The 16,540-nt window shown below is 53.8% G+C and overlaps 1 protein-coding gene across 2 annotated transcripts in view; it reads left to right on the top strand.

Moving 5' to 3' along the window:
* The window catches only part of MAP2K3 (mitogen-activated protein kinase kinase 3), a 22,572-nt gene extending 6,208 nt beyond the window's left edge, over positions 1 to 16,364 (top strand). Inside the window, exons 2-14 of one of the 2 annotated variants that reach the window (XM_009286427.2) lie at positions 726 to 758; positions 1,176 to 1,245; positions 3,346 to 3,394; positions 6,306 to 6,419; positions 6,916 to 7,035; positions 7,513 to 7,629; positions 7,790 to 7,841; positions 8,670 to 8,797; positions 9,423 to 9,500; positions 11,702 to 11,841; positions 13,040 to 13,085; positions 13,541 to 15,688; positions 15,725 to 16,364. In XM_009286427.2, the coding sequence (XP_009284702.1) occupies positions 726 to 758; positions 1,176 to 1,245; positions 3,346 to 3,394; positions 6,306 to 6,419; positions 6,916 to 7,035; positions 7,513 to 7,629; positions 7,790 to 7,841; positions 8,670 to 8,797; positions 9,423 to 9,500; positions 11,702 to 11,841; positions 13,040 to 13,085; positions 13,541 to 13,624 (1,031 nt within the window). In that variant the 3' untranslated portion in view covers positions 13,625 to 15,688; positions 15,725 to 16,364. Of the gene's footprint in view, positions 1 to 725; positions 759 to 1,175; positions 1,246 to 3,345; positions 3,395 to 6,305; positions 6,420 to 6,915; positions 7,036 to 7,512; positions 7,630 to 7,789; positions 7,842 to 8,669; positions 8,798 to 9,422; positions 9,501 to 11,701; positions 11,842 to 12,640; positions 12,687 to 13,039; positions 13,086 to 13,540; positions 15,689 to 15,724 lie in introns of both variants that reach the window. The other variant, XM_009286426.2, reaches the window with a different exon arrangement.
* Positions 16,365 to 16,540: the final 176 nt, after the last annotated feature.

Below are 16,540 nucleotides of genomic sequence, written 5' to 3'. Positions count from 1 at the left end.
TCCCCTTTCCGGCCCGCCGCCCCCCCCCCCCCCATGCTGGTTATCTCTTGTCCCTGTAGTTTCATCTGCAAGTGCTTGGCCTGCCCTGGACCTGCCTGAACCCCGTTTCCCTCTGCAGCAGTAGGTTATGTTATCTCAGTGCTGTTTGGAGTTGGGGAGGAGAGGGAAGAGAGCATCCTCTCGCCAGTCACCCCTGATGAGGTCGGGCCTTGTCTGGCGGGGTCTCAGCCTCTGCAAGCCTGCGTTTGTGGCCGGTTCGCTACTGGCTTTTTCAGTCAGCTCCTGTCTGGTTTTGCCCTGGTTTCCCCTCGTTGCGTGTGGGGTGTCCCCTCTCCTGCTGGGGCTAACTCCTTGGTTTCGCTTGAGGTCTGATGGCCGTCGCCCTCCGTGCCAGATCCGACCTGTGCTGCAGAACGGGTCTGGCTCTTCCCCAGAAAGCCTGGGTGGGGGCCGGAGGGCTGTGGGGCAAGGACGATCCGGACAGGGAGAGTTTTCGGGAGCCCTGTGCATCACTAATGGCGTGGGGACCTCTTGTGGCTGGAGAAACGGGGATCGGGCCAGGCTTTGCTGGGCTGGGCTCCGGCAGCCCGTCTGCCTCCCTCTGCCTGCAGCCCAGCCGGGAGGGCTCTCCTTGGGCCGTGCGTGGGACCGTGAGGGATACAGGGTTGGTACCCGGCGGGTCTGGAGCATGAAGGCTGAGCTGGCGTCTCCCTTCTCTCTTTCAGATTCCAAAGGATCCTTGGAGCCGCACAAACCGGGTAAGTGCCCAGCAGAAATCGTAGCTTTAACCCATCTCCTGAACATCAGCAATTAAAATCCCCAAAGAGAGGGGACTGTTAATGGCCATGAAGGGTAAAGAGCACTTTTGGGGTGTATGAGGAGCACTGCAAGGCAGTGCTTGGCTGTGAGACTTGGAAAATGGTATCTGTCAATGTTCCGCTGGGTATTTCTGCAGGCAAGTGCTTGACAGGGTCAGAGACCCACTTGTGCTTCTGGCTCTTCCCTGAAACTTTGGGCAAATGGTCCTGAGCACTGTGACCTCCTTATCTTGCCGTAGCTGCACAGCATAGGGGATCCAGGCCCTGCCTTCCCTACCTGGTGGCTGCAGGCAAGAGGATGCTTGAAGGAAGAAAAGTAGAAATGCCAGTTGCTCATGTGTGCATCTTCTCTTCCAGTGAAAAGCAAGAAGACACGGGAACTGAGGATAACATGTATCCCCATCAAACAGCCCGTTGCCAACACAACGTAAGTGTCTCTCCTGCTTAAAGCCAGCCGGCGGTTCTCTGGAGCTGGATTCAGCGCCGCCTCAAGGGGAATGGCCCACGACGACTTCACAAAATCAGCATAGTTAATTTTTCTATCTTAAGCTCTGGCTAGCGGGTGATGAGAAGGAATTACACACATCCGCACATGTGCGTGCAGACACATGCACCGTGTGTGTCTCTCTGGGAGGTGCCTGTTTGATTTGAAATGGCTGAAAGGCAAAGGCTGGGAGACTCTCCAGTCTTTCTGCCACGGCTGTGCCGGTGCCAAAGGGCAAAGACGTGGTGGAGAGAGCAAATCTGTCCGAGGGAAGAGGGGAAGGTTTTTAGTGCAGGGGAAGAGAAGAGGTGGTGGCAGCTGGACCACGGCAGGAGCAGGGGGGAGAGGGTTGGGTGATGCTCCGCACGGCAGGGCATCCTCCCCCTGACCTGTGCGTCAGGGCTAGTTTGAGTTGTTTGCAGCTCCTCGCCTTGGTGGGAGGAGGACACAGACATCTTACGTTGTTGTGCTGCTTGGTGCCGGGGGCCAGTGGCCAGCAGTATCTCAAGGCACTGGAATTTCTCTCTGCCCTGCGTGCTTTGTGTGGCTGATGCTTGTTATGCTGTGGGGGAGAGCCCAAGGTAGTGGCGCTTGGTTTGACAAAGAACAGACGGCTAAAATTCCTCTTCCATGGTGCTCTTCCAAAACACCTTGGGCTGCGCCTCCACCGCTGAGCCTTGTTTGCTCCAGAAACCCTTTCTAGAGAGCCTCCCAACTCCAGGAGAGCAGTGAAATCGCCGAAGGGGAAATATCGCTACTGAAAACCCCAGGTAGATAGGGCAGATCTGCCGGAGGGGGAGCCAGGGGAACTGCCCATTAATGCTGTGCAGCCTAGCATGCACCCTGCATGCAACAGCCACCTCCTTCTCCCATGGGTGCATCTGCCTCTGCTCCTATCGGTGTTTGAATTTCCTCTGGAGAAAGTGTCATGCCGGAGTTTGCAGGGCGCTTGCATGCCCAGAGCACTCGTGTAAAAGCTGGTGCAAGTTATCCGCGACTCCTTTTCTCTGTGCTTTTCAAGCTGCAGTGCAAATATTTGCGCAGTGCAAGGCTTTTGCTGTGAGCCTGAAGTACTTCCTTGAAGCTGGAGGTTGCTGTATTGCTCTGATGGGAATTGGGAGGCTAAACCAGTTGGGCGATCTCCACTCTTAGAAGGTCCCAGGGGATGGGGAGAGCAGAGAAGCGAGGCACGAGGGACAAAACACTCGTGTCGGCTCTAAAAGTACCGTGCTGCCCGTAATGGGAAGTGAGCAGCAATGAGGAAAAAAGCCATAAAGGAAGACTTTCGCCTGCACAGTGTTGTGCAACGTGTGACACTGAAGTGCTGCCTGCTCTGCCTGCCACACTGCCTGAAACAGGCCTGCGAGTGTACACAAATGACTCACGGGTGAGGAATTACCTGTTGTTCCCTCGGCGTTTTGGGCTACGTGGCTGTCCTGTTACAACACCTGCCTGTCAAAACATGACAGCTGAGCTGCTCTGCCACAGAAACGTCTCATCCCGTCGGTCTCGGTTCCTCAGGCTCTTGAGCAGGGATGGTTTTGTAGCTTGTTGGTTTGATGCATGTTTCACCTAGCTGACACTCTGGGGTTCTCGCTGACTGCGTGCAGCAAGTGCCTCATGGGTGTGGGCTGAGGTGTTACTGGCACAATTAAAGCATTTGTGAGTGTTTGGAGGGGGCTGGTTTGAACCCATGACAATAAGACACAGTGGAAAGCAGCGGCTGAAAGTGCTCAAAGGATCTTGAAACCTGGCTCTGGCCAAGAGGGTTAACGAAGCTGGGCTTTTTGCTGACTCTCTCTCTCTCTCTCTCTCTCTCTCTCCTTGCAGGCCCCCGGCCTACCTCCTGCTAGCTGCAGCGTGTCCCCTCTTCTTGCCACATCTCACCTGTAGATAGAATTAGGGGTCTCTGAAAGACAGAGCAACTCTTCCCCTCGCCTGCACTTTTCTGCTGTCTCTTGCTTTTTTCTTCCTGTGAGTGAAAGCTGCACTTTCCCCAGGAGTTCACACTCTCTCTCTCTCTCTCTCTCTCTCTCCTTGCAGGCCCCCGAGGAACTTGGACTCCAGAGCGTTCATTACCATCGGAGATAAAGTACGTGTCAATGTGGTTTCTTTTTTGCTTGCTTCCAATTTTGTTTGCCCCTTGTATGGGGAGTTTTATGAATCATGCCTGACAACCTGTTAAATCGGATCTTGAGATTTCAGAGCACCCCATGAGAAGGACAGTGCCGTCCTGATGCAGTTTCATGGCATGCATTTTTGCAGGGACGAGACATCCCACAGCAGGACCTTTGCCCTGTGGAGCAATGGGGTGTCTGTGTGTATTTAGAGCAGTGACTGTTGGGGAGCTGAACATGTCACCCTGCCTGCAAGATGGCTCGTCTCTGAGCCCGTGTGCTCGCTGGCTGGTCTCTCCTGCCTGCGGGCAGTCCCTGCAAGGCAGGTGGGTGTCAAAGGCTGGGTGTGCTGTTTTGTCTGTAGTGGGAGATCACAGTGGTCCCTTGACAGCCCCACTGGCCACCTCGGTCTGAATGCATGGACCCAGCCCATCCACCCTAAATCAGCGTGGCCTCACCGCGCTCCCTGGCTGTCCCAAACAGAGTCCTCTCTGTCCTGCTGACCCACAGGGCTGCGTTACTGCCCGTGGCCCAGGAGAAGCTGGGCACGAAGCTTCTCTCTGGCTCTCCAAAGCCTTTCCTAGTGACCTGGTGAAAAACACTGCTAGAAATAGCCACTGTCTCTCTTTTATTTCATTCTCTTGTTACGGGCTCTCCTGGGCTGCAGAAGGCTTTGCAAATGAGCTAAAAATACCATGCATCGGATCAGCCCTATATCTAGCTGCTTACCTTCCAGGCTGGGAGGTGGCTCAGCTGATGGGATCTGGGCCCCTCAGCCTTGGTGCAAGGTTTTAGGGTTAGGGGACAGATGGGAGAGGAGAGGAAGCTTTGGCTGGGTCCAGGGGACAACCCTGCTGCCTGTGTCATTTTCTGGCCATTGTGTCGTGTGTATTAATAGCTCGGGGACAGATGCTCACTTTACAGCCTGGGCATGGCATGTGAAACGGGAGAGTGCTGTAGCTTGGGGAAAGCTCTCTAGACTCGCTTCCTTCCCTGCTCTGCCTGCACTGGTGTTTGCAGGAGGGGTCTGGTCTGGGTATTTTTGGAGTAACACAATGTGGGATGGAGGAAGAGGGCTTGGGCAGAAAGCCAGCTTTGGGCCACGGGGTGGGTGACGACCTCGGGTCCATCGGATCCGTGCAGGTGATGCCCTGCGTCCCCGCTACCGGCTCCAACCCCCCAGGGCACGGGGTGAGCGATGCTGGGGAGGGGAGCGCCGGCTCTGTTGGTGCATCGCCTCTGTTCCTGGGCAGGGCAATGCTGGTTCCTGGAGCGTGCTGGGAACCGCCAGCTTCTGGGGAAGCCTTAGGGTAAATGCCAGGGAAAAAAACCACAAAACAATAACCTGGAACAAGTGCAGAACACGTGTCCTGAAAAGCACCACCAGATCCTTCCTGGAGGTCCCTGCAGGAGCTGCGAGCCTGCACCGCTCCTCTGCCAGCTGCCTGGGGCGGCAGGGTGGGGGGTTGGATGCATCCCCATTAGCCCCGCGGTCCTCATTTCTGGATCCACCGTCCTGCCCAGGAAAGGGCCGGCACCTTCCTGTGCTGGGCAGTGCATAGCTCAGTGCTGAGCTCAAGCACAGACCTCTCTTGCTCCCTGCCTCAGCCGCCTGCCAGGCACTTCTGGCTCAAATAAATGGAGCCAGGGCTGGCGGGAAGGTCTATCGGACCTGGTCGTTGCTGGCCGTGCCGTGGCCAGCACCGAGGGGCGCTTGCTGGCCAGGAGCCCAGCAGCCACATCTCCCAGCTTGGCTCCTTAATGCCAAAGGCTGTTTCCTCTCCACTCTGGGCGTAGCTCGCAGGCACGGTATCCGGCGCTGTGCTGTGGATGTTTCCCACCCTCGTTGCCTTTGTGGCTACTGGGGCAATTTGGCATCCTGGTATTATATTTTTGTTCCTTGAGACCGGAGGAAAACTGGAGGCTGGATAAAGCCTGGCTAAAAGAAGGCCTGTGACTTATCAGGAGAGATGAACGCAGAGTCCAAAAATAGCCCCTGTCTCACTCAAACAGTTTGTGCCCTGCCCAGCAGAGCAGGCAATTACAGGGTAACATGTCTTTAGGGAAACTTGTCTGTGGGTTGCGCAGGAGCTCGCTGGCTCCCTGCTGTGTGGGGCACTCACTTGTCTGAGCACTGGCAATGGGTTTTTTCCACCTTGAAGCGAGACTTATGTAGTTGCACTCGCCTGAGCTCCTTCATTGGTGCTAACTCACATTTTACCTTGCCGGCTGCTTTCTGATGGTGGGAGAAAGTATCAAAAGCAGGTAAAACGCATTTGAACTCCCTGATAATTAGGAATTGAGTTGCTGGGTTGCTGCATGCACCATCCCATCTAAGAGAGGCTTTGCACAGGCGGAGGTGTTATTAGACACATAGGTGTGTTTGTGACTGATGATCTCTTGGGATGTGGGGCGAGGTGGGGATCCCTGGCTGCGCACGGGGATTTGGAGCTGTGGCAGAGGCTCCTGACTGCTGCCCATGTTGGCACGGGCGCTGCTAAAATCCTGCAAGTAGTTCAGCAACCGCAGAAATACCCTTGTGTGGGTAATCCCAAGCAGGCAGAGAGGCACCAACCTTTGGTGTCCTTTCCAGTGGCAGCATGCCCTGGCTTAAAGGATGAAAGTCCTGATCTCTAGCTGCAGAGGGGGAGTTAAATGAGCCCTGGTGAGTACGGGGTGAGAGGGTTTGGGCTCTGGTTCAACAGAGCAAAAAACATATTCATCTTCTCTAAGTGTGGTGCCCCTGGTACATATAGGAACTGTTGGAGCCCTGTAGGTACCATCATTTGGAAGTGCTCTGCATGAACAAGCTGCAAGCATTGGACCTCTGCTGATGTCCCTGGTGATACGCGTGCCTGTGTCTGATTTTTGTCTCTCTTCTTTAAGAACTTCGAGGTGGAAGCTGATGACCTGGTGGCAATTTCGGAGCTGGGCCGTGGGGCCTACGGCGTGGTGGAGAAAGTCCAGCATGCGCAGAGCGGCACCATCATGGCTGTGAAGGTGAGGACAGCTGCTTGCTGAGGGAGATGGAGGTTGGGACGTGCAGCTCCAAGGGAGCGGAGAGACTCTGCTGAACTCCACTGGTCGCAGCAAAATGGGGACAGGCTTGTTCTCGGTTTGGCAGCCTCGTATCCCCAGTGTGGCTTGGCTGTTGGAGGGTCTGGCTGATACCAGCTGGACACTGTGGGGTTGATCAGCAGGCTCTGAAAGCCAGTCTTGGTGCCTGCAGTTAGATAGTGCAAGGTTTGGATGTCAGAGTGCCTGTCCAGGCTGCTGGCCTGATCCTGCATCCGCTGAAGAGCTCGCCAAAGGTTTGTCATTCATTAAGGTGCTGTCTGGAAGAGGGAATCTGGGCATCTCCCGGGGTTCTACTGGGTGCAAAATAAGCCCAAAACACTTGCTCTGGCCTCAGAACTGCAGGCCCTCTGAATCAGCCTGAGGGATATTGGTGTTATCCCACCTACATCAAACCCCTCTTCTTTCATATTTGTCTCAGAGGATTCGAGCGACTGTGAACACTCAGGAGCAGAAGAGGTTATTGATGGACTTGGACATCTCCATGAGGACAGTTGACTGCTTCTACACTGTTACCTTCTATGGAGCCCTCTTCCGCGAGGTACTGAGCTGGTGGATGGCTGGTGGGCTGCATGGCACGGGCCCCTGCGATTGTGCTGAAGGCGCTAAACTGTCCCAAACCACCTCTGCTTTCTTCAGCCCATCTGGGCTGTTTGAGATGCTGCCATGACTTAAAGTCAAAGGCTTGTCTCCGTCAGACAGTGTTGAGCAGGTTCCGTTCCTCACTTGCATGGCAGGTGCCGAAGCATGTTGTCCATGGCCCGGACCGGCTTTGGGGTAGACCCTCTAAGGGAGCCATCGCAGGTGGTTTTGGTGGTACCGGGACATCTGTGCCCATCACTATCCAGTGCGGAGCCTGTGTGCTGGTGGTGTGGCCAACAGTGGCTGCGCGGCAGGGACCTTGGCTTGCCCTGTGTGGAAGGGGCAGTGTCTGTTTGTCCATTCGTCCCCACCTCTCCCTTCAGCTCCCGGGGATTTTCAGGGAATTCCCTCTCAACTGCTTTTTCTCTGTCCACAGGGCGATGTGTGGATCTGCATGGAGCTAATGGACACCTCCCTAGATAAATTCTACAAGAAAGTGCTGGAGAAGAAGAAAACCATCCCCGAAGACATTCTGGGGAAAATGGCCGTGTCTGTGAGTGCCTCTTGGGTTTTTACATGGTTTTGTGCATCCCCTGAGCCCATTGGAGGTCTCTGTTCGAGTCCACAGCGTGTGGAAATGGGTGGTGTGTTTGCAGTGGAAGGCTGGTGCTGTGTGTGATTAACGGATACTCTTTCACTGTGTTTGTTCCCAGATTGTACGAGCTCTGGAGCATCTGCACAGTAAACTGTCTGTAATCCATAGAGGTAGGTGCTGAGTGGGGTTAACGTGATGTGGCTGGAGATCTAGCCTTGAAATAAGTTGTGTGAGGACTCTTTCCGAGGAGATGTGTGGTGTGTGCCTCTGGGATGCCTACGGTGGGGTCTAATGGTACTTGGAACCATTGTGGACAGATCTAGATGCCCGAGGCCTATTCCTGAGAAGTATCCTTCATACATCTGCTTGCATGATGTTGTTCTCATCCTCCTTTCCAGATGAAGGGTTGAATATAATAACTGAATTCCTCACTACCTGTATTTTTATGGGCATCTCTAGCTCTCTTTGAGCACAGAGATACATTGAAGGCAGCTCTTGGGGACAAAATCCCCTAGCCTTCCTGGCTGGGTAGTTCTAGCAAGGTGAGGGCTGAAGGAGACCTTGCAAATCACAGATGGGAGTTGTAACACTCACTCAGGTCCTGTTCTTCATCCTGGTATAGTTCCTTGTGTAGTTGTGGACAGATCATGATGGGCATGAGACAAGCTGTCCTGAGAACTTGGTAGAGTTGAGCTTTTAAGGCTATGTTGGGCACATAAATCTCTCCTAAGGAGCTGGGCATTAACTCCTCAACATCTTATTTCAACCTTTTGACCTGCCTCGTTAGAGAGGAGGTGTGTTCTGCCTGGAGGGGCATGGTTATAGTTTTACTTGTGAACAGCTTTTATTGAAATGAGACTGGTGGGGTTTTGTCTCCCTTCCCTTGTGTTAGGGCCTGCCTGCTCCCCTCCCAGGTTGGTGGGGGTTCCCTGTCTTGTCTCAGGCTCTGTGATACCTCTGCAAATGCCCAATCTGCCCTCTCGTGTTCTCTCTCTTAGACGTGAAACCTTCCAATGTGCTGATCAACAAGGAAGGACATGTGAAAATGTGCGATTTTGGGATCAGCGGCTACTTGGTGGACTCGGTTGCGAAGACCATGGATGCCGGCTGCAAACCGTACATGGCTGTAAGTGTGCTCCTGTCGGGCTGGAGCCGGCAGCCTTTACTCGAAGAGGCTGCTGCTTAGAAATCAGTCTTGGTTCACCTCTGTCCTGAGATAGAAACCACTTCAGAGTGCTCTGGGCTTCCTGACTCAGCAGAGTCCTCCAAGGATGGGATTACCCTCCCCGTAAGCCCTGCTGTGTGTTAATCCCGCAGCAGATTCTTCCTCTGCCACCTTCCATTTGCAGAAGGGTAAAAGACTGGCTGGTGCTGGTTGTGGTGGTTGGAAGGGCTGCTCCTTGTTGGCTAGAAAATGCTGAGGCTTTTCTTGGCAGGATCATTTAATTTCATCCTCTCAAGTCAGTATGAATTTCCCTTTGCCGTCCGTGGCATCTGTGTGGGTAGCTTGTGCTCCTGAGGCAGGGATCATGCTGCAGGAATAGTACAAGTCTCACTCAGGAGCTGGAGGGGAGAGTTTATGTGGATTGTGTGGAGCAATCAGTGCTAGATTTAACCTCAGACTGTGCCTCCATGGGGACATGAGCTGGGGGAATCCACCCAACCTGGGTTTTGAGCCAGAGATTTGCTCTGTGGGGTTTGCACTGGGAAAACGAGATAGAGTTGTAATATCTTCCGTTTTGCTGTTACAGCCGGAAAGAATAAACCCTGAGCTGAACCAGAAGGGCTACAACGTGAAGTCGGACGTCTGGAGTCTGGGGATCACAATGGTAACACTGAGGGCTTGGACTGGCACCCTGCAGCCCTGGGGTTGGGACGGGGTCTGTACCGGCGGGGCTCTAACCCTGCCGTGAGCGGTGGTATCTGGTGGCTTCAACCCTGGGTGGATGCCCACCAAATGGGGCTAAATTCTGATTGTGATAGCTCAGGGCATGAGATGAATTACCCAGGGCACAGGGTGGTGCTGCTGCCCTGTGCACACAGGGGTATCTCACTCCGGGGCAAGGTAGCTGTGAGCCGGGGCGTGCAGCCAGCATTGCCATCGCTGCTGCAGCTCTTGCCAAGTCGGCTGGCAAGCTTGCCAGGAGATAATCCGTCTTCTGCCCCTTCTCTTCCCTCCTCTCCTTTCTTGCATGTTCCTGCTGGATCCTGGGGGATACATAAAGGCCTGTTATCCCCACGTGGTTCCCTTGTACCCCTCCGCTTGGTTTCACAGAGCTACTTGCGTACAATGCCAGCTCCAAATAGCTCCAGTTAGCTCTGAACTCTGTTGGTGTGGATGGCAGGCTCCCAGGGAGCAATATCTGGATGACAGTGGGCTTAGCTGGGCATCCAAGAGTCTGGCTTTTAATTGCTCTGCGGTTCCCCGTGCGCGGGCTGGAGAGGCAGTCAGTGGAGCAGGGTTTGCTGCAGCTGGGTCACAGCCTTCCTCGTGCACTCCCCTCCCGTGTTAGCAAAGCCTTGCAGGAGGACCGGGGCGAGTTAGCCTGCCCTGCTGCAGCAAGGGGTGCTGTGCATGGTTTGCAGCAAGTCCTGCCTCAAGGGTAGCTCAGAGCAGCCAACAGGAAGGGGAAATACTTTCAGTTCCAAAATCCCATCAGCTGCTCAGGATGGTTTATCTACCTCCTGCAAGGAACGGATCTTGCAGAAAGCAGCTGAAATCTTCTGGCGCCAGAGGACAAAGGAAATCCCAGCTGTTGGCTCGAAGGGGATGCCACCTGGGAACATGTCTCTCGCTTTCCAGGAGACTGTCTCTCTGCGGGTAGATTATTTTCAGGAATTTTTCCTGTGCCCTGTTAGCTGTGACTTGTTTTGGACGCTGCATCCCTGCGTTTGTGTGCGCTGCACAGACCTCTTGGCAAATATTCCCTCTTCCCCAGCTAGTTTTGTCCGCAGTGCCAAACCCAAGCCCCTCTCCTTGGTGTCCCCATGCCAGTGCAGAGCAGAGCTGGGCTGGCTGGCTGGAAATGTAATCAGCTCCGGCTTTCCTCCCAAAATGCAGGAAGCTGTGGGATGGGAGATTGCGTGAATGACGAAATCTCTCAGCCTTTCCAAAGCTGGATGGGAGAGGGGACCTTGCTGAAAGCCTGCCAGCCTGCAGTTGAATGGAGCCCCGACCTGTCTGATTCCCTCTAACGTCTTCCTCCTGGGCTGGCTTCCTGTTTTTTTAATTTCTGAAGGGGTTTGATTGATTTCAGACCGCCCGGTTTGAGGGCCATTGAGTTGCAGGGCTAATCCATGCCTTTCTGGGCTGTTGGTTTCATTCAGTTTTCCAGCAGCAGGAGCTGAGCTCCCCAGGCCTGAGCCAGAGGCAGGCGGGGGTCCCTGGCTCTGCCCTGCGTCCTTTCAGGTTTCTCATTCCTCCCGTCCCGTCCCGTCCCGCCCTGCCAGGCAGGTCTGGAGGTTCTGCTGCCTGTCTCGAGTTGGGAGCCAACCCTTGGCATGAGGCGACTGCCCAAGAGCTGTGACGGGCTTTTTCCTGCTTGAATGGGTGACAGAGCAGAGGTGACTTGTAGGAAGGACCCGGTAATGGAGGTGGTTTGGCAAAGATCTTCCTAAGTGATGTTCTAGCACTTAGTTTTTCTTGGGTTTGTGGATTTTTTTTTTGTGTCTAGCTCATACAGTACTAGTCTGAAACCCAGAGGCTGGCTTATGGAGAGCAAAGCACTTCGGAAGCTGGTGCAGAAATGGCGTGCTGTTATTATCTGTTTAAATAATCCCATTTTACATATCTTTGGTGGCTTCCTGTAAATGCATTAATATGCTGAGTGAGCCTCAAAAGGAAGTATTTTTCCTCTGGGTCTTTTTTTTTTTTTTTTAAATACAAAGTGGTATGACCCAAATTGAAAATAGTTTGTAAGGAAAGAGCTTTTTCATTTTGAATCTGAGCTGGCTGCAGAGGCTGAGGTAGGCAGGCTGCGTGGGGTTGCGCTCGTCCTGGTGTCTCATGTCAGCCTGTCTCCATCTTCAGATCGAACTGGCCATTCTTCGCTTCCCGTACGAGTCCTGGGGGACCCCCTTCCAGCAGCTCAAGCAAGTGGTGGAGGAGCCTTCGCCCCAGCTGCCCGCCGATCGCTTCTCCAAGGAGTTTGTGGACTTTACGGCGCAGTGGTGAGTCTCCGGCAGGGACTGTTGGCTTCTCCCAGCCTGACTGAAGAGGAGCTCTGGTCTGTGGGGGTTGGAGCAAAGTGTGGGGCTGGGTTTGTCGTCCTTTTGGAGCCCATTTCCCCCCACCTCACCGTACGGAGGCTGGTGCTCGGCCGCGGCAGGAAGCGCTGCCCAGACTGGTTTTGCTCTCGGCCTGACTCACCCAGGCTGGTTGGAAGGCACAGAGGTTTCTCTTCTCCTTTTGCTGTCATTGCTGCTGAAATTTTGGTGGTTCCTGCAAAGCGGCAACGAAATGAGAACGAACCCCTGGCAGCATCTGGGTGCCTCTGGGTGAAAGCTGATTTATGGTTTTGTGGGTGCTAAGTACAGTAGCTGCTCCCCTCGGGGTGTCCCTCTGCTCCCTGTGTGCTGCTTGGAGCTGCCAGGCAGGGGTGAGCCCACCGAGGCAAGGCTCGAACGAGTCTTGAGGTGATCTGCCCACCCTATAGATGGTGAGAAGCCATCTCCTCTCCTCCCTGTTTGTTCTGGTCTGTGCGGACAAGCGAGGCTGTATGGAGCAGACTGCAGCGAGCTGCTTGGCTTGCGTATTTTGTGGCAAAACACCATGAGTTGGCCTTTCCCAGTTACCTGCCTGGCTGCTTTGCTGGTGGTTCAAACCTGCTGGCCGAGGAGGGAGAGGAATGGGTGCTGCCCATGAGAAGGATGTCACGTTGGTTGGGAAGGGGAGATCCCTTGTGATAGACCACATACAGCAAAAAAAAAAAAATCCTACAGCCTTTCTCTCCCATTTTTTGTCTTCCAGCTTAAGGAAGAACCCCGCTGAGCGAATGAACTATTTAGAACTTATGGTAAGTGCGAAGCCATTTCTGCTGGTCTTTATCGCAGTGCGTTTCAAAAGTCAAATGCATGGTCCAGCAGGTCCTAGGAAATGGGACAACAGGGCGTGTGGGTGATTTTTCAGGCACAGAGCGGGATGGGTGTGTTGATTTCACGGGTGTTAAGGTCAGGGTTTCTAGGTGTTTTCTACCTCTGTTCTATCTGCTCTTGGTGAGTTTAGACCTCAAATGATGGTAGTACAGCTGCCAAGGTGGGCTGTCCCGCTGGGGTTGAACCTAGAAACGCCAAACCTGAAAGCGTTAGTTAAAAAACCAAAAAAAAAAAAAAATCCTACAGCCTTTCTCTCCCATTTTTTGTCTTCCAGCTTAAGGAAGAACCCCGCTGAGCGAATGAACTATTTAGAACTTATGGTAAGTGCGAAGCCATTTCTGCTGGTCTTTATCGCAGTGCGTTTCAAAAGTCAAATGCATGGTCCAGCAGGTCCTAGGAAATGGGACAACAGGGCGTGTGGGTGATTTTTCAGGCACAGAGCGGGATGGGTGTGTTGATTTCACGGGTGTTAAGGTCAGGGTTTCTAGGTGTTTTCTACCTCTGTTCTATCTGCTCTTGGTGAGTTTAGACCTCAAATGATGGTAGTACAGCTGCCAAGGTGGGCTGTCCCGCTGGGGTTGAACCTAGAAACGCCAAACCTGAAAGCGTTAGTTAATCTTTAAGCTAAAGGATGGCGTCCGTGGGAGCCTGGGGAGGAGGCTGGTGTCCGCCTCTCCCCCAGCACCTCGCCAGCTGCGTGACATGCCCCAGGGACTGCTCTTGGGCTTGTCTGTCCTTGGGTGTCAGCTGATGTTGTCTTTGATCTTGTTGGCAGGAACACCCTTTCTTTACCTTGCACGACACCAAAGAGACTGACATGGCCTCCTTCGTGACAGAGATCCTCGGGGAGGACTCCTAACTCAAACCTCACAGCTTCGTGCAGTCCCCTCCACCCCGGCTTCCCCGCAGAAGGGCGAATGAGGACTCGAGTTAACGGTGGTTTGCACAAATCGCACTTCCCCAACCCGTGGGCATCTCTGGCCCCATCCGGCCTCACAATCTCTTTTCTCTTTGCCCTGTAAATGAAATCCCCCCAGGATGAGCCTTTTGAAGCTAACACCTTTCCAACTAAGCCACAAAGAACCGAAGGCTCGGGAGTTCCCTGCTGACGCCAGTGTATCCCTCCTGGGAGAGGACTGTGCCTGTGGCGCCTGAGCCGGGGCAGAGGGTGCCAGAGGGCATCTCCCCTCCCCAGCAGCCTGGTGCACAGCGCAGGGGGTTTGTGTTTCTTTGCTGCTTGGGAAAAGCAGAGAGAAAAACTGCTGCTGCGCCTGCCCAACTCTTCTCCCCTGCCTGCCTAAAGCCCCTTCCCTGGCGTCTGGTCTCGCTCGCCTTCCCTTTGTGCCTGGCTCTCTGCCCCCAGGAGCCTACGCAGCTTTTTGGGGGGCTGTGGGGCTCCCTGGGCATGCCGCTGTTCACACCAGAGGCTGTTTTAATGCCTGGCTCGACATCGTAGTGACCCTTCGAGGCAGCACCAGACCGGGTGTCCCCCTCCCTCAATCGATACGCCACTCCCTTGGAGGGAGCGGAGGGGGGAAGCATTTTGCGATGAGCTCACCTTGACGCAAGCTGCGACCCACGCTCTCCCCACGCCTGCCCATGGGACTTCATCCAGCACCCAGTGCTCCCTTCCTCACATGGGCACAAGGTGATGGAGAGACAAGCAGGTCCCCGGGCGCTGCCTCTCTCCCCTCCAGCCCTGGGCTGGGAGGATGCATCCCCCCTCCGGGCATCTAATGCCTTTCGCCGCCCCTGCCTCTGCCTTCCCTGGCTCCTGGAGAAGACTCCATTTCCCTCTCCTTTCCAACCTGGAGCTCACGTAAGACCTCGCACTGTGACACCCGCTCGTTTTGGAGGCCGTACTTGCACCCCTCGTGTCCCGAACTGCCTTCGAACCCTCCAGCTGCCCGCCGAGGTGTCAGCCGAGATCGAAACCCCAGTGACTCGCACGGGGGCTGCCAACAGTTGTACATTTTATGTCTATATATAATGGACTTTGTAACATGTTTCCTAGTTTTAATCTAACTTGCTATAAATTAAAGCCCTTCTGTGTGGGAGGAGGGAGGAGCAGTTCCTTCTCCGCTAACAAATCCACTGTGAAAACCTGATGTGTTTCCCCACTCTCACAGCCTGAGCACTCTGCAAGGAGCTACGGGAGCAAAAGGGATTTCTGTCTTCTACTGTACGTGATCACGGGATAAACGCACCGGCTGTGGATTTTGTTGTTTTTTTAATAGATTGAGTTTTCAGAGGGATTTTTTTTCTTTTCTAATATATATTTGTGTATGTGTGCGAGCTATATATATATTATATATTTTTAAATCAATGATGAATGTGTGAATGTCTATGTGGCCAGCAGATTTGGTGAATTGGCTAGCATTTTTCTGGCTAAACTTGGGGTGGTGGGGAAGGGGTCACTAGAAGATGACACCCTGGCCTAAGACTTTTTTTAAAAAAAAAAAAAGCATCTATTTTTCAACTGAATCTTTTAAAAATGTTTTCCCTGAAATTCATGCCCTGGACGTCTGGATTTCAGGGTGCATTTCCAGCGTTCAGGGTCCCCCACCCAATGAAGAGTGATGTCCCCTTAAATTCATTGCTCCCCACTCCTGCAGCCTGGGGTTTGAAGCGGCGCTGGGGACCCTCTGCCCGGGAACAGGGCTGCTCCAGGGCTGCTTGACACCATCTATTCCTGTGAGCCGCTCCTGGGGGAAGCGCTTTTCCCCCTGTCACCACTCTGATCCCCTTCCCCGAGTCAACGAACCCCAAGAAAATCAGCCCAGGCCCAGCTGGACAAACCCTTCGGTTTGACTCTGCCCCCCCACCTCTTATAAAATAAAGTGATTGATGTTCTCCACGTCTCCCTCCTCGATCCTGCTCTGCAAACCACCCGACGCTCTCCGGGAGCACCCTTACCCCCTTGGTTTGACAGCCCTGCAGCTGAGATGTACAGTTGTAGGTTTGACAGCCCTGCAGCTGAGATGTACAATTGTATTTTTTTTTTTTTCCCCATAGTTGGTTACTTCGGATTGGTTTTTGTTTTGATGTTGAGCTTCTGTTTTTTCCCTTCTCTCCTTGGTTCGACCCCTTTCCCCTTCCTTTATCTCACCCTTTTTTGGTGCTTTGGGGAATGGTGATTTTTTTTTTTTTTTTTCATGTTTGGTTGGGTTTTTCTTGCAGCATTTCTCCTCCTGGAGAAAGTCCCCATTCCTGTATTTTGGGGAAAGGGAGCATCTGCCCTTTCAAACACTGAGGAGATGCCCCTGGGGTGGGCTTGGGCCCCTGTGGATGAAGCAAGGCTTTGCTGAAGAGGCAAACACAACACCTCCGTGTGCCGTCTGCTCTGCTTCATTCGACGTGGGTCTTGCCTGTCCCTCTTCACATCCGAGGCTTTCCTGTCCTGCTGCGTCCCCTCTGCCATGGCAGGGGGGAACGGCAGCCCTGGGGGGAACCAGCTTGGCTTTAAGGTGAACGAGGATTTTGACACGTATTGGTAGCCCCTCTAGCCTTGTATTTTTGAGAGTGGTCTGTACCCATTAAACCCAGTCATTCTTTTCAATAAAATTCATTCTTTTCAATAGAATTCACCCTCAAACCTGCTTCGTCGCCTCTTTTGTTGCAGTTGGCGCATCGGTGTTTGGTCAGGCTCCTGAGCACACCGGCGATGGGTGGGCAGCAGCCCGGGATGGGGTCCTGCCACCAGCTGCTTTCTCCCTCGTACGCCCGTCCTGATCCGGGGGTTGTACGAGCCGGGACCCCCGCAGCAGCAGCACCC

The sequence above is a fragment of the Aptenodytes forsteri genome, unplaced genomic scaffold (assembly GCF_000699145.1).
Source record: "Aptenodytes forsteri isolate BGI_AS27 unplaced genomic scaffold, ASM69914v1 Scaffold55, whole genome shotgun sequence".
NCBI lineage: Eukaryota > Metazoa > Chordata > Aves > Sphenisciformes > Spheniscidae > Aptenodytes > Aptenodytes forsteri.
The sequence above is the reverse complement of the archived record's forward strand: the minus strand, read 5'-3'. Positions and strand labels throughout refer to the sequence as shown.